This window comes from Cricetulus griseus (assembly GCF_003668045.3).
Source record: "Cricetulus griseus strain 17A/GY chromosome 1 unlocalized genomic scaffold, alternate assembly CriGri-PICRH-1.0 chr1_1, whole genome shotgun sequence".
Classification (NCBI taxonomy): Eukaryota; Metazoa; Chordata; class Mammalia; order Rodentia; family Cricetidae; genus Cricetulus; species Cricetulus griseus.
In genome coordinates, this window is record NW_023276807.1 from 116,655,400 (window position 1) to 116,680,994 (window position 25,595).

Here is a 25,595-nt window from a genome sequence, read left to right on the forward strand (position 1 = left end):
AGACATAATTATATCATCAAAAGAAAAACATGTTACCCTCATCATGGGACTGTAAATCGTTCAAGCTCACCATTCTTTCTGTGGCTTCATTTAGGCACTGATTATTCTATGCATTCTATTCTTGCAGGATGGTATCCAGAATATACCTATTACTAAAGAAATAGACTTTGAAAATAGTAATGAATGCTACATATTTGCTAAAGGGAATGATTTTAATTCTTAAAAAAGCAAAATTGAAAGTCTGGTATTTTATCCCTATGACAATATTCTTTGCCTTACCCCAGGATGCTACGAAGTAATCGAATAAGCTGTGTTGGAAATGACAGTTTCATAGGACTCGGCTCTGTGCGTCTGCTTTCTTTATATGACAATCAAATTACTACAATTGCACCAGGGGCATTTGATACTCTCCATTCCTTATCTACACTGTAAGTAGAAAAGCATTAACTTTTTTCTAGTGATTTTCAACCTTCGTCATGCCATGTCCCTTTAATACAGTTCGTCATGGTGTGGTGACCCCCCCAACCATAAAATTATTTTCATTGCTACTTTATAAGTGTAATTTTGCTACTGTTATGAATTGTAATGTAAATATCTGTGTTTCCTGATGGTCTTAGGTGACCCCTGTGAAAGAGTCATTAAACCCCCAAAGGGGTTGCAACCCACAGGTCAATAATCCCTGCCTTTATCTGATTGTGTATTATAATTCTTACCTTTTTTAGTATTCTTTTAATTAATTATTAAATCCATGAAAACAAGACCAAGTGTTTGAACATTTTAAAAAGTACAAACTTACATTGAACTTGCTTTAGTTTTTCTAAATTTATTAACACCTGTATTACATAAAATTCAATGTATGTATTATTTTTCCACTATTTATTTTTTAATGCTGGGATCAATAATGTGGCTTAACTTTAGAATTATAAATTATTCTGACTTGATAATATTGTAAGTAAATGTCACAGATTTCCTCTGGTATTCTAAATAATGAATATTTTCATTGTAAGTATCATAAAAACCACATTCCACAAGGATCATTCATAGTGACAAGAGATATATAAAGATGAACATACCTACAGTAAAAGCTGTTCAACAGAGGTCATTAACTATGACTTTGCAAAAATATGGAAGGAATGAGTTGAGCCTGTCTGAGATAATATTTTATGTAAACAACCTGAAACTTGAGAATACTTCTAGGTCTACAAAGGGAATTCTGAAAACATTTAAAAATAAACTTGCAACAATGTATTTCAGGCCTCTTGTATGTCCATCAGTTTCTGAACACAATGATTGCTATCATAGCTCTAGTAATTGATGATTTCCTAGTCACAAAAGTTTCTAAGTATCCTAACCTAACTCAACAGAACTAGAAGATAGTTAGAATTTTTTCCAAAAACATACTTGACTCTGCCCAAGTCACTGAAGAAAAAAAAGTGAAGCATCCATACATCAGTAAAGTACCTTAATACCTTTCCACATGAAGTGTGATGTTTTACATGGAGTGACTAATTTGTGCATATTAAAAATGGCATGTCTATAAATAATGGATTGTCAATAGGTTTATGCTTAAGTATGAGATGCCAAATGTATTGAGATTTGTAGAAGTAAATTCATTTTTATAACTGGCATTTAATCAACTCAGCTGTCAGTTTAGATAGGAAAGCTATTCTCTGGAGCAAACAGGAGATGGAAATCTTGAGATGACAAATTAAGGGAATAGCTGTTGTCAGGTTAAACTCAATAATATAAGGTAATCAGCCTTCATCTTTATATTAAATTACTGTTTTATCAGCACAGGAGAGTTTGACAGTAAGTTAGTTCCCTGACATGTTTAAATTATTTCTAAGTAAGGTATCTATCAGGATCCACTGCATAAACCCTAAATTGCTGCCTTCACTATTTTTTTGCATGAAGTTAATTCAAAGAATTCTCTTATGAGAATGCATTATCTTTTGGTTCTTGACATACACATTTAGAAAAAATATGCAGGACATGTTTTATATATGATTGCATGCATATAGTGGGATAGGGATACAAAGACTGAGTAAAAATATCACCTTCGAGAAATTGTCACTTGGGATTTAGAAAAATATGAATAACGAACTCTGAACTGAATTGTGCATTGTTTGCATGTGGTGCTTAGAAACCTCTTGGCCAATCCTTTCAACTGTAACTGTCACCTGGCATGGCTGGGAGAATGGCTCAGAAAGAAAAGAATTGTAACAGGAAATCCTCGATGCCAAAAGCCCTACTTCCTCAAGGAAATCCCAATCCAGGATGTAGCCATTCAGGACTTCACCTGTGATGATGGTAAGAAATGAGTGGCAAATCATGGGTCATTAGACCTTCACTCAGAAGATCAATGAGATGCTCCTTGCCTGGGGGAGTGTGCTTCCTTTATTACAGTACAACAAGTTAACAAGCAGGGCTTATGGTCTGGCAAGAGCATTTTCAAAAACATCTCTTATGTCATGGTCCATTTCCCACCTAAGTGCTATGTTCTGCTTTGCTCAGTTCTTTATTCTTAGCAGCAAGGCATTGACCTTTCACATTCAAGTCTACTTCCTGCCTGTTTATAAAATTTCTAGAAGACTTCCAAGCTCCCAACTTGTGAATGATATTGTAGAACTTAATTTTAACTTTATTTTTCTCAGCGTGTCTTTTAGAAGCTACCGTGTCCAAAAGAGAACAAAATAAACAAACAAAAATGTAACAGAAGTCCTTGTCAATTGACAAAAGTCACAGTCTCCACTTTCTAATGCTCTCTGCCATTGCTTTTTTTTTTTTTTTTTTGGATTTTGGAGACAAGGTTTCTCTGTGTAGCTTTGGAGACTATCCTGGCACTCGCTTTGGAGACCAGGCTGGCCTTGAACCAGAAGAGGGCACCAGATCTCATTATAGATGGTTGTGAGCCACCATATGGTTGCTGGGAATTGAACTCTGGTCCTCTGGAAGAGCAATCAATGCTCTTAACCTCTGAGCCATCTCTCCAGCCCCCTCCTTTTTTTGGTTTTTTGAGACAAGGTTTCTCTGTGTAGCTTTGGAGCCTATCCTGGCATTGGAGCCCAGGCTGGCCTTGAACTCACAGAGATCCGCCTGCCTCCCGAGTGCTGGGATTAAAGGCTTGCGCCACCAACGCCTGGCTTCTGCCATTGCTTTTCATTCTCATTGTATTCTTATGAAATGGGTAGAGCAAGTTGTTATTATTGCCAGTGAGCAGGGAGCTAAATTGAATCCTACATTTTTAAGGTGAGATGTTCATGAAATTCTCCTATACATTTTAAAGACATCTGCCTCTTTATGTCCATCCCTTTACAATTTCTCCTCAACCCAGCTTATATTCTTATTTAAAACTGTATAAATGACTGAACAAATAAGTAACTCTTAAAATTATGTTAGTTTTACAAAATTGTGAACTATTTTCTGAAATTCTACCTTAAGGAACCAGAAATTAATGCATATATAGTATCAATCTGTAAGTACTTAGTGTTTTGCTCATAGATTGCTATGTAGCTCAAGAACTTTGTGCTTATTAAATTTATCTAAATGTATGAACTCCACTCTAGTCCCTTCAAAACTGTAAATTTGTGTTTTACTGTATTTCCTGTGGTGATCTAGGAAATGATGACAATAGTTGCTCTCCACTCTCCCGTTGTCCTTCGGAATGTACTTGCTTGGATACAGTAGTCCGATGTAGCAACAAGGGCTTGAAGTTCTTGCCTAAAGGTATTCCAAGAGATGTCACAGAATTGTAAGTACAGTTTGTTGTCCTTCTTTCCTCTCTGTTCCTGGGGTTAAATACTGTGACAAAATCAATGTTACAAGATAAAGACTTATTTGTCTTGCAGTTGCAAGTCAAGCATTACAAGAAAATTAAGACAGGAACAAGAAACAGCTAGTTACACCAACAGTTAAGAGAAGAGAGAATGGATATATGCATGTTCATTTGTGTTCAGACCCTTCTCTATACTTCATAATATCTGGGATCAAAGTCTAGGGGATGATACCACCCACAGGGCACTAGGCATCCCTGCAATAATTAATGTAATTAAGATAAACCTAGTATAGAAAATCTCACATTAAAATTTTATTCCTAGGTGATTGTAAATTGTGTCAAGATGACTTTCAAAACTAACTGTTTCACTTGTTTTTCCCTTTCCTACACAGCTAATATTTTATACAACAAGGAGATAAAGATCTAACAAAAATCTTTAGAATCTGGTTTACAGGTCACATTCTCTGCCTGATTACTGAACAATATTTCAAAGGCCATTTCAGAGAAGTTGGGAATTACTGTCTGGATGTATTGTCCTTTTGCCACAATAAGATTGCTCAGTGTCTTTGTTATGTGTTTTGTGCCTGTTAAACTTCAACAAGGATAGTCAGACATACATAAATCCTGCACTTAGAGCTTCTCTAGCTCCTTATTTTTTCATGGATCATTTTACAAAATTAGTGTCCCCTCAAATACAGTTTGGGAATTGTTGCATAGTTATTTTATTTGTAATATCAACTGTACTCTGTATGGTTAATTCCTGAAATAACCATAGTCATAACCATATGACCCCTAGGACAATATCTAATCATATAGGATAATAATTATCTGGGAATTAAAATTTACTGTCATAATCTTTGTCTTTTAAATGGGACATTGTCTCTTTGCACTTGTCAGTGTGCTTTGGATCAAAAAAGACATATTGCCAATTATTTTTGATGCTTGAATACTGATATCTAAATACAAAATACACAGCCAGCATCCATATAAATAGACCTGCAGAAGTCAGGCCTCCAGTTCAAAGTCCTGTGGCTGCATCCATGCCACATACTCAGAATGCAATGCAACAGAAAATCAGATGTGAGAATAAGGATGCAATTATACCACATTAATTCCATTCCATTATATCTAAACTGGTATTTGATGGGAAAATGTTTTACCTGAATCAAATTAAGTCACTTAATTTTTATCTAGATTTTGTTTATATGGAATTATACATCAAAAATATTTTAAATCCATGTGTGGTTTCTGCAGAAACTCCCTCCCCATGATCAGCTCTAATCAACATTTGGGCAGTGTGCAACATCGGTAGTTGAAGGTTGTGTTACTTACTGCCTTTTAGGCTTTTGACTAAGATCAAGTGAAAAACATGTCCCTTCAGTTTTCAAGGGTTTCATTTTTCAAGTCAGGTTCAGTTCATGGATCCTATTTTGGTCCTAAATAAAACAATCAGAGAAGCCACAGACTTAGTACATAGAAGAATGTGTTCCTTAGATTCAAAATGCTGTTAAATGTTCAGTTTCATTTTCTTGCTAATGAATACTAGAGTTAATTAACTGTAAGCGCCATTTTGTGTGCTTAATTAAACAACTGTTGTTTTAATATTTTTCAAAAGATGATGTGGGTCCATAACACTTCCCTACTCTCTATTGCTATAAGCCTATATTCTATATGCAATGTGAAATTTTATAAGTAGCCCAGTGAAGAATGTGACATTCACATTCTCTATGATGCTAAATACTTTTTCTCCATTTTAACTGGCCTTTTGAATTAATTTCCTTTTTAAAAATGAAGTACTCTTTAATGGTGATAATAATAAGTTCCATTTCTTGATTCACTCTATCTATGCCATATATGCATTTCTTCATTTAAGTTGAGTCTTCAGTCTGCATCACCCTAAAGCTCATTTTAAAATAGTTTTCTTTTCTACAAATAAATGTTTGTTCTATATAGATCAAGAGACTACTATCTCATCTCTTGAAATTCAAATTTTACCTCCAAGAGAGATCATTCTTAGACTCCTACCAAGTCAGCAAGATCCTTCTTTCCAGTCATAAATATTCATATATTAGAAAATGTGCATGTATGTACTGCACTAAATTATTAAGAATATGGCAAAAGTACAATGTATTGGTGGACAAGTTTGAACAAATGGTATCCATTAGTTTTAATCATTGACATGTATCCCCCTCCTTATAATGCTGTGTGGGGAGACATGCAGTATGTTCTTCTGGGTCTTTTTGTTCTGCTACAACATTTCTAGAATAAAAGGAGAGTGCTGAAGTTCGTGGAATGCTGCTTCCCTCTAGTGGTAGCAAAAATAAATAAATAAATAAAACAAAGCTTAGCCAGAAAAAATAGGAAAAGGAGGCAAAGAAATGTGTAAATATGTACTGGAAATTTGAGTACTTCATCAGAAGTCATAATGCGACTTGTAATGTCTCATTGGTCACATGTATTTATAGCCTGTACATCTTATAGATCTGCTTACATTTTGAAATTTTGTAGAGTTTTACCTCAAGCAACTTCTTGACTTTTCCTCTAAACATTATAATCCTACCTTCCACCTGAGATTCAAGATAAGCCACTGCACTGGAACAGAAAAAGCCACATCTGCAATGTGCCAGAATTGTTACCAGCTCCACCTCTGGCTAGATGATCCAAGGAGACTCTTGGACCAGAGTCTATTTTTTAGGGGAAAAATACATTGAGAAGAGAAAGATTGTTTTCTCTTTTGTGACATCATGGATATAACTCCCAGCATCCATTTATTTTGTGTCCTGTCAGTTAGCTGATTTCTTTGTAACTTACCTATGTTCTGACTCTAATAGAAGGACAAAGGTGTACTTTTATTTGAAAACTACTTTTGCATTCACATGATACTTTTTTGTACTTGAAAATGTTTCTGTTATTCCATGAAAGTTCTTGAGGTATCTATCACAAAGTAGATGTGAGACATTAAATCTACTTTAAAGTTATGTCTAGTTGCTCTCAAATATCTCCTTAAAACTGTCCATCGTTATTTAGCAAATGTGTCAATATGTGTACAGGCAACGAAGAGAGTAATCACACTCAATAGCTATGTTTGCCTAGGAATTCTTCAACTTTATGGTGCTGTTTCCACATAAGTAAACTAGAAGCCACATAAAAATAACATTCACTGGATGGATCTTCTTCCTGAGCAAAAAATAACTAGATGAGTGGCTTGCATTGCTGTCTAAGCCACAAAGAACTGGACTCATCGTTCTGCCCTTAGGTTTATGCATTGGGCTAAGTGAGCCACAAAGAGTTCTGCTAGATTGAACCACTGTGTGATTTGCCCTTTACTTGTCTTGAATAATGATCTCAGTTTGGAATATGATCTCTCAAAGAGGAAACTGCCAAGTTGAGCCTCATCTCTGTTCAAAGTAAATTTTGTTCATTTGCTTTGTGATCTCCCACTGTTACTTTGTAAGATGACCTTGTAATACCCTTGTTTTTAGGTATCTGGATGGGAACCAGTTTACATTGGTCCCCAAGGAACTCTCCAACTACAAACATTTAACACTTATGTGAGTAGAACATTTTCCCACCTTTACCTTATTTCATTTCATTAAAAGGGGGATGGCAAGAGGCAGAAGATTTACGAGCCTTTCACATAATATAAATCACTGACAGTGACCTGCCCCTCTCCTAGATCACTGTGGTTCAGGATCACTAGCTACATCTCTATGGAATATCAATCAGGGGATGCAGTGTCTTAGGAAAAGTATCTCTATTCAAAATAGCAAAGATACAATAACATCTAAGCAATAAAAAAAATCAAACAGTAAAACTGAATGCATTCTTGGTAAGAATATAGGATACTCGTTAGAAGTCATAAGGAGAGTGGGGAGTATTTTATTTTATATGGTAAACAAATTATGATCCAAACTTTGCTGAAAATATAAGTTATCTTTGACTTCCTTATATGAGACATGTTACAGTAATTGAGGTGCTATAAGTATTAAAGTTCATTTTTATACAAGCATGTGGATTTATATTCTAATGAAGCAAGACAATGATCCTAGCATTCTAAATACAAATTTCTAAATACTAATTCTGTATTGAGTTTAGATTTCTGTCTTCAGAAAATAATTTGTTTCTTTGTCTGTAAGTGAAATGATTTATACTGACAATTTGAATATAAGATATAACATCAAGGAGGCATTCAAATATGTAAATAAATTGATCTAGTTAAACACATCATATTTCAAAACAGACACAATGCTGTTACATATATATTCCCCACTTTAGAGTGCCTTGATGGTGCCTGATAAAGCTTCATAACACAGAGAGAAATTAACAGATTATAAAAGATTTTAACAAATATATATTATCATTAGTTTATTTAATTTATTTTCTAGTTTGGGAAACCAATTGTTAGTTTCTTAGAACAAGATTTATTCCTAATTTGGAGTTCCAGAAAGTTCAAGAAAAGAATTTATTACATGATGCCATATGTGCTTTATCCAGATGCATTGAGACAAGTGGAAATGCCATTGGTCTCCATTTTCCATAAAATATGGGAAATTCAAAGAGAAATTATTATATGGCCAGGTAAATGACAAATGGCACAACTAAGACCATACCTTGCTTTATTTTGAATCATTCAATTCATAGCAAGAACCAACCTTTTTAAATGATCTTTAGAACAACTGTGACTTTCAGAAGGTAATTTTAACAGCTTTGGGTTATTTATGAAAGATTACTTCATTTTTTAGAACAAATTAAAACTGAGATCTGTGGATCTGGAAATATTTATTAGTACTGACCCATTCTATAATTACCTTTTATAAATACATGAATTATTTCTTTAATTTGGCATAGAATTTCAACATCCAAAATATGGATTATGAAGCTCCAGTCAGGTTCCTATAATTTTCATAATTATGTGTATCTTTCTTGTACCTGGGAAAGTAAATGCAAGAATAGATGACCCTTATCTCTTACTTATATCCCATTGATTCATGTGTTGGATTTTGCTCCATGAGACATATTAGCTACATATGGATATTATATATATATATATATACATATATATATATATATTAAATACATGTTAACAAATGTGATCATACATATAATGAGAATATAATAATATCCATGTAATGTATCTTATAAATAAAAAACACATGCATTCTGAAAAATCCAGTTATCAACATTCAACATCTTTACATATTCACTGAATATTTAGTGAGGACCTTCTGAGTGTCAGCGACTTAGTCAAAGGCAAAAGCAAGGGTATTTTTATGATGATAGTTTGAATGTAAGTAACTTGAGGACTATTCCAATTAGCAAATTTGAATATGTTTATTAGTGCACATTTATGTCTATGGACGTACAGAATGGAGAGCTAATGGGACTATAAAGCCTGGTGGTTCATTCCTAACCCTAAAAATGAATGCCTTGTTATTCTAGTTAACTGTCTTCCCTTTTCTCTTTTAGAGACTTAAGTAACAACCGAATAAGCACCCTTTCCAACCAAAGCTTCAGCAACATGACCCAGCTTCTCACCTTGTGAGTGTAAAAGTGCAGTACTGAATATTCACTTATTCATGGGGCAAGAAGTATTTGCTAGATGGTTCCTGATGAACAAGAGAGTCTGATCTTATGGAGTGTAAATACCATCTAGAGAAACAGAAAAAACTTCCATAAACAACAAAAAGAAAAGTTACTCAAAATTATGGTTTAGTATAAAACACACATAAGAATATATTTTTAAATTCATGACAGTTATTTTAAATTCTTAAATTAAGCTTTCAAGGTGCCTTGGTCATTGTCCTATTGCTGTGAAGAGACACCCATGGCTATGTAAAGTCTTATAAAGGAAAGCATTTAATTAGATCTTGCTTAGAGTTTCAGAGGTTGAGTCCATAGCCCTCATGGCAGGAAGCATGGCTGCATGCAGTCAGATATGGTTCTGGAGAAGTAGCTGAGAGTTGCACATCTGGATCTTCAGGCAGCAGGAAGAGAGTAGATTTAGGCTTGGAATGGGCTTTTTGAAACCTCAAAGCTAGTGACACACTTCTTCCAACAAGGCCACATCCTAATCCTTTCAAACAGTGCCATTCCAAGCTCACAAAATACTCAAATCTATAGGCCTATGGAGCCATTTTCACTCAAATCACCACACAGGGCCTTGTATTTCAGCCATGGAGTAAGTGAGGCATGTGTACACAGTGGGGAAGTTTTTAAATTCATCTTAGGAAATGTATTACATTAGGATTAGAACACATATATGAGCAATGTGAATGATTTGTAAGTATATTCAATTTATACGTTGCTCAAATACCCAGTTCCTGAATTGTTTTGCTTCAAAATAGCATTTGTATATTATTAGATTCCAAAGTGAAATAAACTGGCATGTGTCCAATTTCAGAATTCTCAGTTACAACCGTCTCAGATGTATCCCTCCACGAACCTTTGATGGATTGAAGTCTCTTCGGTTATTGTAAGCATCCTATGTCCAACAATCACCTTTCTGAGGAAACTGAATTATGAGCTATCTTTTGAGTGATGTTATCACTTTGTTATTCTTGGTTATTTCTTCATGTATGTGCTACAGTTGAGTGTAAATTTAAAATCAGCATAGTTGTCTCATTTGGTGTCATTGTACAATCACTTTGATTTTGTAGGACTTGTTGTGTAGCACTTGTTATGTAGAACTTGTTGCTGTGTCATTTATTGATAATCGATAATACTAAAGCATACATCTCACGATTAATTATTGTAAAAATGAAAAAGAAAAACTTAATTTCTTTAGAAATCACATTATACTTGAATAATTTTTCAATGAAATGTACTTGTTTGATGTATCTTCCAGGCTTTCTTCTTTGTGTAGATCCTAATGTCTGTGTCCCCAAAGCTGTGTAACTCTTAACAACCATAAGTAGGATCCTTTTAGCTACTTTTATTTAACACTTTAGTATGTTTCTCTTCTACCATGTGTAGCTGTTTCTTAACTGTTTTCCAGGTACAGGATATTCCTTATATTATAAAAAAAATTACTTTAACTATCTATATCCTCACTATCATTCACCTTAATGGCAAATAATCATTATTTCTCATAACACTCAAGCAATGTAGATTTTTATTTTTCTGCAAATGTTCTAACAAGAAAGCAATGGTTTAGAATGGCAGTTCTGTCCATGATACTAGGATAGTTCCAGAACTAACTGTCAACTTATCTCCCAAACAATATTTTGTCAATTAATTAACAAATTTGATTTTCCACCAAGAGTTTAATAGAGTACTCTTTTCTGAGCACATTTGTAAACTTTCATATTAGAGTATTGTGAATGTTTTTACTTTTCTATGGCAGACTGAGAATTGTTTCTTTGCTGTTTCAGTTATCACTTCTACTGACTATTGCATTTGAGTACTTGTATGTTTATTGAACATTTGTGATGCATGTTCTAAGGTACCCTGATGGCTTTATTAACCATGACTTATTAATCTTCATTATGAACAAGGATGTCGGTTCTGTTACAATTGGTTTTATATCTCATAATTAATGAATTAAATGTTTTCTCTTTCAAGGTTATGATATATACCCTCCAGTTTCTTGTACATAGCCCTTTAGCAGATTTTATTTTATAAAATATTTAGTACTCTTCTTTATGGTTTCCAAGATTCGTGTTGTACCTTTGAAAGTTTTCCCCATCCATGATTTACAAACAGTATATTTTCTTTTAAGGAATTGATAATTTTAATTTTACATTTAACTCCTTAATTTGGAATTTATTCTGTGCAGAGGTTTGTAAGGTATGGGCTGATTTTGGTTTTTCTTAATAGATAATTGTTGTTCAAATGTAGCTTATGGAAAAGATCACCTTCTTCCACTGACTTTAGTATTTAATAAAAATGAAATTCTTGTACATGTAAGAAGATTCTTCTGAACTTTCTTTCTCACTTTTAGATCTCTACATGGAAATGACATTTCTGTTGTACCAGAAGGTGCCTTCAATGACCTCTCAGCCTTATCACACTTGTGAGTACCTGGCTCATGGATGTAGTGCTGGGATTAGATGTGCTCTCCTGAACAAGTTAGCAACAGCTCTCTTTCCCCCACTTTGCTTTAACTGTAAGCCATGCTTGATTTCATCTTTAAAGAAAATGTACAAAGTTGCAAATTGGATATCTTGTCACCTACAAGGAAATTTTAGTTTATTCTTTGGGCTGGCAGTCTCCATCAGTTGGGTGGTCTCTGCTGAGCTAAATGTATCTATTCTATAAACACAGATCTGCAGCTTCACTGTCCTTTTTTTTCTCCTTGCTCTCTGATTCTTACCCAATTGTACCTCCCAAAGCTGTGTCCCACATGCCACTTCCTCTGTGAATCATACACTGATTTGCCCAAACTAGATACATTTATACCACAAATATTACTTAGCAGTGACCGTGGTGCTATGCACTATTGACATTGACACCACTAAATATTTTATTGTCTGATATTTCTTTGTGACATGATCCTTTGTATTTACTTTCTCTGAAATCCATTTCTATCTCCATGTATATACTTTCAATAAATGTTATACTTTAAATAAATATAGAGGTAGAAATGGATTATATAGATTAAATTCAGCCTCCAAAATGTTAGCACTGTTGAATTCTGTCCTTATCCTGTACTAGATGCATTATTAAGATATCTCAAACCTAGACAGGAAGGATGAGGTCTGTCCAAGTCTACAAAGCCTCCTCATGTGATGCTAAGTTTGAGGTCACCCAGTAGCAATTATCTGTTTCTTGTTGAATGTCAAAGCCACTATGATCTCAGTAAAATTCACAGATTCCAAAATGGTTAGATTTAGAAAATTCAGAGAGACAGTGAAAGAAGAATATCCTGTAGTTAATCATGTTCCACCTGAATTTGCTTTAAGGAAGCTCTGTTATCAGTATGCTTTGTATGTATCCATTTATCAGATTGATGCCTCCCATTCATATTCGTTCCATTAGACCTGAGGCTACAGAAGGCAAGATTTTTGCTGTTTCATCTTTGAGCCTCAGCTCCTACCTCATTAAATGTCCACATCAAGGCCTCTCTTTGCAAATTCCTCCAACATCCTGTTCATGAGATTCTGTATGAATAAGCAGTTAATTTCAGGGGTGTGGCTACTGCTACCTTAGAGAAAGCTACATAGAGGAGAACATGGATTTAGGGTCATGGATGAGAAAGCGCCACACAGCATGGGAAAGGCTATATTGCTTGACCTGAGCAAAAAGTTCATTATGTGACTCTACCCACTTCAAAATGTATTTGTCCTGTCCCTGTTCAGCCTTGCTCCTCAGTTATGTATTTTTATTTCACTCTGAAGGCTATTAATAGCTCCATTCTTTCAGCTATTCTCATCTCTCCTCTGATTCAGGAGGGCATTTGGAAATGTCAATAGACTCAAGAACAAATTAATCAAAGACACCATTATGCTCATGTTTTGATTTGAACTGGTACAGGCTAGCATATGTGCAAAAGAAACATTTACTGCATTGTGATGTGCTTGAGTCAATTTGGACATTTATTCATACAATATAAGGTGTTATGATTTTGCAAGTATATTTTAGAGTGTTTCTAAAAATTAATGAGACAGATTATGATTAAACTGTGAACTTCTGTTACTATTCAGAAGGTAACTGTGTTCTGAAAAAAATGCCTTATATGCCATAACTCCTGTGTCCAAGTATAGTGAATTTCTGAGCCCACTAATTAAATACAATAACTTGCTATTAATATTGGCCTCACACATTACTATTTTAAATAAAATCAGGTAATTAATATGAATGGGTTCTCCCGGCTCTTGCAGATGGCAAAGATGTAGAAATGCTAGCAGTTATCCTCATGACTCCTCCATTACTTTTATTATTTGTATAACTAAATGCAGGATTCTAAAATGAAAGACCAGAAAATGACAGACCAGTGAAGGGGTGCATCAGCTTTGGAGAATAGGCTTCATTTGTCTTTATGATGGCCCTTTATCTGACGCAACATCCTTAACCTTTTCCATCTAAATAATTGTCCCAAATCTTGTAGACTTTTAATACTCACTGTCACCTCCCAGATTAGTGAGCCTGCTCATTACAGACATCTAGTAAATGCTTCTGCTGTGTAATTACTCCTGAGTTTTACTTGTGTTTGTCCATATTTGTCTCCTTAGCAATGGGAGTTCTTTGGGGGTCAAGAATGATTCCCTGTTCATACTGGAATCCTAAGAATCTTGCATGGTAACTGAGTTCTCAATTAATAATTGGAGAATGCAAGAAGTGCTAGCTTGCCCTTAGAATGTACTTGCACCCAAGGTAAATGAGGCTCTCCAAATATAAAGAAACCTTATAAAGCCCAAGAAAGTGTTATTTTTTATCCCAGCTTCACCAAAACAAGGACAGTGGTAATCTGCATTTTCCCCATTTTCTTCTAAATTGATGTCATCAAAAATATCATAGGGATTTTCTACTGAGCATCACTGTGAACCTGTTCCGTTAGGAAATAACAATACTTCCATACTTGTGTGTGTGTGTATGTGTGCTTTTGTGGTGTTCTTTTTCCAGAGCGATTGGAGCCAACCCTCTTTACTGTGATTGTAACATGCAGTGGTTATCCGACTGGGTGAAGTCGGAATATAAGGAACCTGGAATTGCTCGCTGTGCTGGCCCTGGAGAAATGGCAGATAAATTGTTACTCACAACTCCCTCCAAAAAATTTGCATGTCAAGGTATGGCTTTTAATTATTTGCACTTCTTTTGAAATAATTCTCTACATTAATCACCAGAAGGCAGTCTCTTGAGAGTGGATTTCAAAGGTCTAGTTGGGAAGAGTTTATGTTCTCTGTCCATCTTCTTGAAGAAGGCCATTTCCTGTGATTACCAATTCATGAACTGGGCCTTTCAAATTCATCTTAGATCCATTGGTATGGATAGGTTTTCTTGAAAATGTAGGTAGAAATGCACAAATTGGAAATGACTTTCTTCATCTCTAACCAATAAAATGTTTCACTTTTGCTTTATCTGAATGTGCCCCTCCCCCTGCTTTTAGGGCTTCCAGGGCCCTGTGGCTTCCTAATCCCAGGTAAGCAGAACTGAACCAAGCTTCCCAGTGTTCCATCCAGGCATTCCCACTCACCCCCATGCTGAGATTTCCTGTGTGGGTGCTCCCTCTTGCTTGCTTCTAGTCCTGCCTCTTTCCTTGCTTGCCCCCTAGTTGGTGCACTTGGAGCTTCTCAATAGTATCTTCATAATAAATGTTATTTTCTGCTCTCTCTCTCTTGTTCTAAGAATAGGAAGTGCAAGCATTTATAAGTAGAAAGTTCTAAATTAGGACATGCAAACAATAGTAAATATTTTTGCAAGAAGAACTAATACTAACTTTTTGTCACAGTATATAGACATAATCACCATCAGACTCCTTTCTTGCATCATTCCATTCAAGGAAAACAAATATGTGCATTTAGTTGATTTTTTTTGTCATTCTTCTTGTGCATTCCTTAAAAAACCTACTCAGAATTACTATAGAAGAAAAATGCTAAAACTTCCATATGAAAAATAAGAAAATGTAAATCCTAGATATATTATGGAATAAAGGGCAATTTATGGTGTAATCAGTCCCTCCTACATTTGCACACACTGACAAAAAATAAGCTTCTAAACTTGACTATTTCTGCATGAAGAAAAACGTATTGCAGAAAGCAACACTGTGTAGTGCTCACCTATTGCACTGTGAATCCCAGTGTACCTGATTAAATCCACGGCTTAATTTTCCATACGTAGTAAAACCTAATTTCATGTCATAATCAATATGTGCCTCAGTTTCCTCATATGTAAATAGACATGCTAGTACTAACATGAAAGATTAAATGAGTTGACAAGGCTGAAGAGGTAGCTTAGTCAGTCAAGTGTTTGCCTTGTGAGAATAGACTTGTCCAATTTCTAGAACACACGTGACAACAAAACAGAACAACTAACAAACAAAAACCAAAACTGGCATAGTAGCACTTGATTATAATCCCTAGAATTAGATAGAGCCCTGAAGCTTAGTGGTCATCAGGCTTAGGATACTTGACAAATTCAAGCCTAGTGAGAGACCCTTTCAAAGAACACAGGTGGAGCACTGGGGAAATACCCAGTCACAAAATTCTATAGTATCTCCATAATAAATGCTTGCTGTGTAAACATGAGAACCATAGGGTAGATCCTTAGTATTTGAGTAAAAGCTAGACATGGTGGCATACATGTATAACCTCAACTCTGTCTGGGTGGAGATAGATCTGTGGAACTCACCAGCTACCTAGTCCAAATGAATTAGTGAACTTCAGTGAATGTATTGGATCGTTTTATGTCAACATGACACAAGCTGGGATCACCACAGAGGAAGGAGCCTCAGTTGAGGAAATGCTTCCATGAGATTGAGCTGCAGGCATTTTCTCAACTAGTGATCAACATGGTGGGTGGTACCATCCATGGGCTAGTGCTCCTAGGGTTTATAAGAAAGCCAGCTGAGAAAGCCAGGGGAAGCAAGCCAGTAAGCAGCATCCCTCCATGGTCTCTGCATCAGTTCCTTCCTCCAGGATCCTTCCCTGTTTCAGTTGCTGTCCTGACTGCCTTCAGTGATGAACAGTGATCTGGAAGTGTAAGCTAAATAAACCCTTTCCTCTCCTACTTGCTTTTTGTTCATGGTGTCTTCTCAAAGCAATAGAAACCCTAGATAACACAGTGAGAGAGCCTGTCTCAAAAAAATACACACAGAGTGATTAAGGACAACCAATATCAGTCAATGGCCTTGACAGGCACTTGCACACACATAAACTTAAATGCATCCAGACACCGTATGCACAGTCATACACACACACACACACACACACACACACACACACACACACACACAAACACACACACACAAACACACACACAAAAAAACACACACACACACACTACAAGGTGGGCAGTGCTTGAGAAACAACAACTATGGTTGTATTCTGACCTTTATACACTTGGATATCCATACAACACTTGTCTCTACTTCTCACTTATGTATGTACACATGCTTTCACGTGCACACACACACACACACACACACACACACACACACACACACACACACACACACACACATTTTACAAAAATGAAATGACTGGGAATATACATGTAACACCACCTTATACAGAGAAAACACAAAGGAGACCACCATCAGACAACATCCTCAAGCTTGGGTAATATTTAAAAGAAAATCTAGAGTGGAGCAAAATTTTAACAGAAACAAAGGCAAGATTCCACTTAGTACAGTGCATTGCTATTTAATAGAAACAATAACAATGACTTTTCACTGGATTGGGATATTTTGCTCTATCTTGAGCACTTTATCTTCCCATGATTCTTATGTAAGAACTGCACTGCACACTTGAGATAGCAAAATACTGTAGTTAATGATTGATTCCGAGTGAAAGAGTTACAGTTTGAACCATGAATTTCTGACATCAGAACTCACTACTGTTTCTTTTAGAGGTTTCTGTAGAAAGATTTTTACATGAACCACTGATACTAATAAGCTTACAGCCTTACTAGAGTGGTATACAAAGAAAATCGAAGTTGAGAACCAACCTGCAGTGATGGTTTGTTTGGCAGAAGGCAATGCATTCTCATCCATTATTGGGACAATGCACTCAGGGAAGTCTCAGGAGTACTGTCTTGTGAGCATCCATGCTTTATGATCTTGAAAGCAGTAAAATGATGTGGCCTTAAATATTTTATAATTTGATATCTTCATATTTTAACTTAACTCTCCCATTATTTATGCCAGTGTAAAATGTTTTTATTTTATTCATGAAAGTCGGCTAAAAACAAACTCTTGTATTAAGACCATATGTAATCAAACTACAACAGGAAAACAAATCCTCTTTATTGAAAGTCACAATTGCATAGTCATGTGTAAATGTTATTTTTCTATAAGTAAATATTTTGTGTAATTGATTTTCATTAGAGTACATATTCTCCGTTTCCATTATGTTATCTATATGGCAGGTCACATTTTTATGATATAAAAATAAAGAATGGGATGAAGTAGGTGGTCATAACATTTTTAGTTAGCAACCAAGTAAGAGTTTTCTTGAGTGGGAAAAAGGAGTTAAGGATCATGAGCTGGTTTTGTTTATCCTCTTCTCATTAACACTGGCATGATCAAGTGGTCACCAGTCATAAAAAGAGGTTTTTTTTTTACCTTTTCTCTTTCTAATTTTTCACTGAGAAAGCCAGTGTGTTTTATTGTCATTGTTAACTTCAATCATTCACTGTAAAGCTTCTGTTTCAACAATATTTAACTATGCACACAGGTAAATGATCCACTTTCATTTGATAGACATTCATTAGCAGCTCAAACATACTAAATAGTGAGCATCTATTGGAAATATGTGATACCTTTTTATCCATTTGACAAATATTATTGGAGTTTCTATTAATTATAAAGCCAGGTTCCAACATGGTACAGTTCCAGTACCAGTAAAGGATAATTAAACTCCTGTTTTCATGAGGCTTATGTTTTACATAGCTGATTCTAAAATAATATAGAATCTAGGTGGCATAAATATGTGCAAGATGGAAATATCTAAATATATATTTATATATATATTTATATTTATTTATATTTATATATATTTAAATATATATTTATATATAATATATATATATAAACAAATCTAACTAGGTCAAACTATGATGGACTTTTAATGACACCAGAAAGTCATAAGGAGGTTTATGTGGTTGGTGGTGAACTGATAGTAGGACATAATTGAAAGGACAAGGTGATATAGACAGATGTTTCACAGCTAGAAGTTCAAACCAAACAGGGAGATTACAAAAGACAATTACTTCATCAGGACCTGGTGGTAAATACTTATAATCCCATTTACTCAGGATGCTGAAACAAGGATATCTCAACCCTGCCTGAGCTACAGAGCACTTAGACAACTACTGATTCCCTTTGTCAAGAAAAGAATGTAAAAACAGAACTGAGGATGTTATTGTTAATTCAATAGTCAGAATCCTTGGGATCCTAGTTTCAGTCCCCAGTAAATGTAAGTATAAGGAGGAAGGAGGGAGAGAGGGAAAGAACAGAGACTGGCAAAGAGACAAAGAGGAAGAGAAGGGGGATGATCACCTTCATTACTTCTTCACTTCACTTCTTTACATAGAGAAGCTCAAGCATCAATTAATCCTAGGAATATCTTAAATCCTAAAACATTCACATTGAACCATAATCTGGTTTATTGCATTCCTTCCCCTAATTTTATATATTAATAATCCTGTCTATTATAGAATTGTAAGGGAAGATATACATCTCTCCATAATGACATTGAAATAGCAGTGGTTTTCTTACGAAGACTCACGTGCTGCTTTGGGGGAGAAATTCTGAGCAGCTTGAGTGAGGTCTCTGGCTTTGTGCTGCAAAATTGTTATGTAAAACTAGCATTAGGCATGAACCAAGGAAAGGAGTAAGACCAAAGAATGTAGTCTAAACTAGAAGTGATGAAAATTTACTGGTTAGATTAGCTTTGAAGCATTATTCAAACTCAATCAAAACATTTTACATTTTCAGATCTCATACCACCACTAACATATAGCTATAACTTTGAAATAACTTCAGCTTGGAGGATATTTTTAATTTGTTCATCACCTGAAGAAAAGAATGTGGATATATAAATAATTATCTGTGAAAAGCATCACTCATAAAAATAAAGGGGAATAAATACAATTTCCATTACACTTCTTAATATTTGAAACTGAGAAAGTTTTAACATGCATTTAATTAAATACACAGAACCAGCAATTCATAATCCACCCTTGAATAGTTTATATTTGCTATGATAACACTAAATATATGGAAGAATTACTGTTTATTCTAATCCATCATGGCTCAAGAAGTTCTTTACTGGCCAAAGTCACATATAAATAGCCAAAAAGCAAGTTCAGTGGTCTCAGAGAACTTTTTAATCACCCGCCATCAGCTGCCATTGTCCTTCCTATGCTGGAAGTGTGACTAGAGCAATGACTTCTGCCCTGCTGAATCCAGTGACATCATTTTAGTTATCTCCATTAGCTCCTTTCATCTACATTAGAGGTGGCTTCTGTTCCCTCTTTTACATTTTCTTTGCCTCTTTCTTCGTATATTTGTCTGGCACTGTGTTCTTAGCTGTTCATGAGCGTCAATTCTTAGTCTTATTATTCTCTGAATAGGTTTCCATCAATGGCCACAAATATTTGGCCATGAATTTCCTCACAGAATTTAGGATCTTATTTCATTTTTTCTCATAAATCTTCTACTGTAACAGCTTTCACAAAGTTCAAGTGTTCATTACATCACATGTTCTGTTATTGCCCTTGTTTATTTTCTGTAATTGACACTTGCATATCTCTACTGCTGAACTGTGAGGTTTTGCAGAAACTCGGACATTCCATTTGGATTTGATCATCTGAAGCCTAGCATCTTACACAGTGTAGATGAACATAAGTATTTGATGAATGACAAGTATGCCTTTGATAATATTGCTTAAGAAATTTTGTCATAGCAAGTATAACATAAAGTCTTAGTTTTAAACAAGATCTCCTTTCAGTCCAGTGGCCTGGTATCAAGAATCCACCATGTACTTCTGGAGTTGTCTTTCATGTACTTTGGACAGGAGTTTGTTATTGGACTAGGGTTTCCAAAGAATCAGAGAGTGAAGGCAGATTCTGTGATATAGTTAGAACTTTTGTCTAGATATTTTGGTAGTAAACCAAAGTGAGATATAATTCTCAAGAGTGGCAACACAGGGGTGAGATTCATAGCTAATGCTTGAAGTCATACAAATGGGTTTACCTTCAGACTTCAATGGATTTGACATTCAGCAGTCCCTCTATTAAAGCAAGTAACAGAGATGGAGTGCTAACCACACTTTCATCTCACTTTTACTTTGAATTATTTAGTTAAACACATCTCTACACATATAGCTAATACCTCAGTGCTTTCTTAGGTCAAATTTAATCTTAAATCAAACCAGATAGCATACACTCACCTCCTTCTTTTCACTGACAGTAGTAAATACCTGTCTCCATGAGGTGAGGTGTCTTTCTTTCTCAGTGGTACATATCTCATGGAGGCTAATTGGTGGACAGGAAACATCCCTTGTAATCAGTTAGCTTCAAACAGGAGAAAGTAAAGGATATAGTTATCTTCCGAGGAGAGAGGGAGAGAGAGAGAGAGAAAGAGAGAGAGAGGAAGAGAGAGAGAGAGAGAGAGAGAGATCACTGCTTCTTACCTTTGCTCTGTTATTTCTATTATTCATGGTCCACAACAGATACACAAATCACACTTGTCTTTCTAAAAACATGAAATCATTAGCTGGCTATTATTAATCTAATTAATAATTACCCTTTTATCTCTACCTATATTATTCATAGTCACTATAATAGTCTCTGTAGTTACCCTGAGACAGGATAAAGCTATTATTCCTCTTGAATTAGAGAACACTGGGAGAAGATACTGAGAGAGTACACTGGACAGAAAATGAATTACAGATCAGAATCAAATAAAAGATAGATGCTGAGTGAACTTAACCTGAGAAGGTTACCAAGTTGATAGGTTTATAATAGTTTGGGGATGCTATGCAAATATCCCAAAAGCAAATATCCTAGTGATTGTGCTAGAAATTGTATGCAATTAAATGTGGAATTGAATCAGCCACTGCTTGCTCCAATGAATGTAAAGACCCATGCAGAGATTACTACTGGTAAAAGTGTGATGGCTTTTCATATTACAAAGTATTTCTACTTTTTGTATAAAGACCTTCGTTTGACATTGTCCCAGTCCAGTGCAGTTGCAAAAGGGAAACTAAGGGGCTCTCACTAACCATACAGAAGTTAGCATCAATCGAACATGACTTTATAGAGAACATTTTAATTTTCACATTTTGGGCCACAGGTCAGCTAGTGTGAAGAGTAGTAACTTTCTGAGGCTGATCTGTGTTAATCAGACCATTGACAGATCACAAGATTTTGTAACTGTGCTACAAAATGTGAGACTGATAGGCTCGTTTCAGCAGTATTTTATTGCTAGAGAAGGCAAACTGAAAATATCACCTGCCATGTCTTGTACTAATGAACTAAATGACTCAAGTGAATACAAAGGAGAATATAAAAGAGACTACATTTTCTAGGTATTGCCGTGTACGTAAAATAGCACCGGAGTTATGTGCTATGCATTTCTATTAAGCTGGCTGAGGTGGAGATATAGGTCATTGCTATGGAGAGTGTTGAGAATTACTATTAAGTGTATAAAAGGTTTCATATCATGACAGTGGTATCATTTATTCCAGCCTCTAACTACCTAAGGTGTGAGCCCAGAATCTTCTTTTTACTCAGAAGTCTCATATTCCTCACAGTTAGAAGGCCTCCTTTGGCATTCCTGGGCATGATGTAATGATACTGATTTCTGGTACCATCATAGAAGAGAATCTTGTAAAGTTGAGTGACAAATAACTTTACACAAATCTTACTGCTCTATTAAAGAATATAAATGCATTTAGGTGATGACAAAAAGAATGCATTTCTTTCTCATATTTGACTATTAATTTGTAGGTCCTGTGGATATTAATATTCAAGCCAAGTGTAACCCCTGTTTATCAAATCCATGTAAAAATGATGGCACCTGTAACAATGACCCGGTTGATTTTTATCGATGCACCTGTCCATATGGTTTCAAGGTAAGTAGAAATTATAGTTGGGAGACATCACTTCCCATTGTATATCTTCTTTCTACTACTCTTTCTCTGTGTTCTAAAATTTAGCTTGTTTTATTTGTACCTAACTTAACATGTGCATTTCTTCTCAAGGGGCAAGACTGTGATGTTCCCATCCACGCCTGTATCAGTAGCCCATGTAAACATGGAGGAACTTGTCATTTAAAAGAAGGAGAGAGTGATGGATTCTGGTTAGTAGCCTGGCAACAATCTCCTTTGTCTGAAGTACTGTAATAAAAGTAACTAAAGACATATGCACAATCCTTTTCAAATAAGAAGCCATTGTTTCAAGAAGAATGTTAGTGCACAGATCACATGTATTAACTTAGAAAATGTTCAAATTTTATAGTGCAAAAAGTAATTCTTACATTTATTTATAGTTGTAAACCATCAAGGACATTGCACATAGAATTACAGATGACACAATTTTAAAAAATAGATTCACACTTTTAATGCTAATCATGTGAATGTGTGGGGTTTGTGTGTGTGTGTGTGTGTGTGTGTGTGTGTGTGTGTGTGTGTGTGTGTGTGTGTATCTGAATGCAATTGCTAAACACAGGCAGAAGTGTCTGTTTTTCTCATAGTTGGAAATTGCCTATAAATGCCTGATGTGGGTGCTGGAAAAAAAAAAAAAAAAAACTTGAGTCATGTGGAGGAGCAATATGTGCTCCAAACCACTGAACACTGTATCTGTGAGTAATCAGATCAAGCAAAATCCCAGTATGAATGTGAAGAGGATCATAAAGTCCACCCATAGCTGAAGCACTATTGGCTATTGATGGCTGCTGGTAGATTGAGAGTCAGTTTCCTTCAAGGTTGTAGCCCTTGAAAGGCGACCCATGTTTTAGTACACAGCATTAAGTGAATTCTGTGGATTTTCAATGTAAGAGAAAGTACATGAAGTTGGACAGGAAACATGAGGGGATAAGAAAGGAGGAATTTAATAGGAGTCAAAGGGGATGCATTCAACAAAAACATATTGTACCCATGTATGAAATTCTCAAATGATAAAAATTAGTTAAAATATTAGGACCAGTTCTTTTTATTTCTAAACAATGAGCATGAGTTATGTCCAGTTTGGGAATAAGCATATCTAGGACAGTGGAGGAAATTTTGCTTGTCCTTTGGACTTGAAAATGTATTGGGATTTATTGACTTTTTAGATGATGGAGCCATTTGCCATTTTTCAGCACTCATAAGTTTCCTTTATAAATGTTTTTTGGTTTGTTATCTAGTCCTTTATAGTATATAATTTCATAGCCTTTTAAAAATCAATTTCATTTATTAAAAGCTTTGTAATTACTGTGTATATTTATGCCTTTTAAAAATATTTTGACCACAAGGTCTTAAAACACACCCAAAAAGTTTCTTGTCTTTCTCCCCTGATGCTTAGGTGTAGTTGTGCTGATGGGTTTGAAGGAGAAAACTGTGAAGTCAATATTGATGATTGTGAAGATAATGACTGTGAAAACAATTCTACATGTGTTGATGGAATTAACAACTACACATGCCTTTGCCCACCAGAATACACAGGTATGAAGAATAGGAAATGTTATGTCATCAATCAGTGTATCAATTTGAAAGCATCATCACACTACTATATTTATTTACCAAGCCCTTATTAGCCAATAACTGGGAAATTTAATTGCAATAATAGAAATACATAGAAAGCATTTCATCCCACCAAATAAAAGATGCAGCAAGCTCAATTCTATCCAAGTACCCACCTTATAAGATTATGATCTCTAGGAGGAAATAAAGAGGATGCCATCAATGCTGAAACTTTTGAACCCATGATTGAAGGACATTCCCATTCAAACCACTTTCCCTGTATGGGCTATTTTGCCCATATATATTTTTATGTATTTATTAACATAATTAAAGTATTATTCAGCATTTGAAGTTAATAATATTCATACTAGCCCTTCATTAGTGAAAATTTACCTCCAGTAAGCTCTGTCCTTCAGTAGGTTCTCCATCAGGAAAACGAGCTCTTTGAAAAATCTTAGGAGACTATCGCTTTCTCACCAACACTTAGTCTCTGGTTAATAAACCTGATAAATTTGCTAAACTTTATTCTCAATTTAGACCAATTTTCTATAAAGTCAGCACCAAATCTCTGCCTTGTCTATTTTTAAGGAATACCATTCTGTGTGTTTGTGTGGCTATGCATAAGAAATGCCATGATCAGCTGTATTGTTTCTAAATAATAAAAAAAAAAACAGAAGTAGACTCTGTCATTGTTTCAGGAGCTACCATTTTAATTTTACTTGGTGTTTTCATTTGTTGCATTTATTTTCATGTAATAGTTCAAAGTTAATAATTTCAAATAGTGAAATAATTATCTAGGTAGCTAAGATTAATATTTCTAAGCATCAAAGACAACAGTATCGTTTTAATTAACTTTCCTAGAGTTTAGAAGGAATAATCTTTGAAATTTCTTGCTATGGAAAATACAAAAATTTACATTATACTAAATATCTTTATTATGGGAAAATGCAACATAGTGTAATGAGGTTCAGTTTTAACAACTTAGATGTGCTTAGATGATTCTAAAGTTGCCCTTTCCATGGAGTCACACCAATAAAGCACTGAATGTAGACAGCTGAATAGTTATATAGATGATAGATAGATAGATAGATAGATAGATAGATAGATAGATAGATAGATACATGATGACAGCCAGATAGACCTAGATACATAGATAGGTAGATAAATGATAGATAAAAATAGAAAATTGGATACATACATACATACATACTTACATACATGTGAAGCTATAATACCAGGAGACAGAATTTGATCACTCTTTACTGTTTTGCATTAACAAAGTGTAGCAATTGTATTCCAGACAAACTTTACTTGTTACACAGGTTTGCCCCACCCATGTATATCACAGTATCATGTATCAGATATCTTCCATTAGCTGATGACCATAGATTTAAATCCGTTATACATAGCCTGAGCATCTGAAATCTATTTGATCGGCTATTTTTTTGTGTTTAGGAAGTTCTGTGTTAAACAAGAATCTGTTTCTTTGTCATAACTAG

The 25,595-nt window shown here is 35.0% G+C and overlaps 1 protein-coding gene across 1 annotated transcript in view; it reads left to right on the top strand.

The window, feature by feature from the left end:
• LOC100752994 (slit homolog 2 protein) overlaps positions 1 to 25,595 on the top strand; it is a 318,933-nt gene that overhangs the window by 248,570 nt on the left and 44,768 nt on the right. The window contains exons 17-27 of the mRNA XM_035453335.1: positions 285 to 428; positions 2,144 to 2,310; positions 3,619 to 3,751; positions 7,258 to 7,326; positions 9,242 to 9,313; positions 10,176 to 10,247; positions 11,715 to 11,786; positions 14,336 to 14,499; positions 22,385 to 22,509; positions 22,639 to 22,736; positions 23,939 to 24,078. Coding sequence (XP_035309226.1) covers positions 285 to 428; positions 2,144 to 2,310; positions 3,619 to 3,751; positions 7,258 to 7,326; positions 9,242 to 9,313; positions 10,176 to 10,247; positions 11,715 to 11,786; positions 14,336 to 14,499; positions 22,385 to 22,509; positions 22,639 to 22,736; positions 23,939 to 24,078 — 1,256 coding nt within the window. The remainder of the gene's footprint in view (positions 1 to 284; positions 429 to 2,143; positions 2,311 to 3,618; positions 3,752 to 7,257; positions 7,327 to 9,241; positions 9,314 to 10,175; positions 10,248 to 11,714; positions 11,787 to 14,335; positions 14,500 to 22,384; positions 22,510 to 22,638; positions 22,737 to 23,938; positions 24,079 to 25,595) is intronic.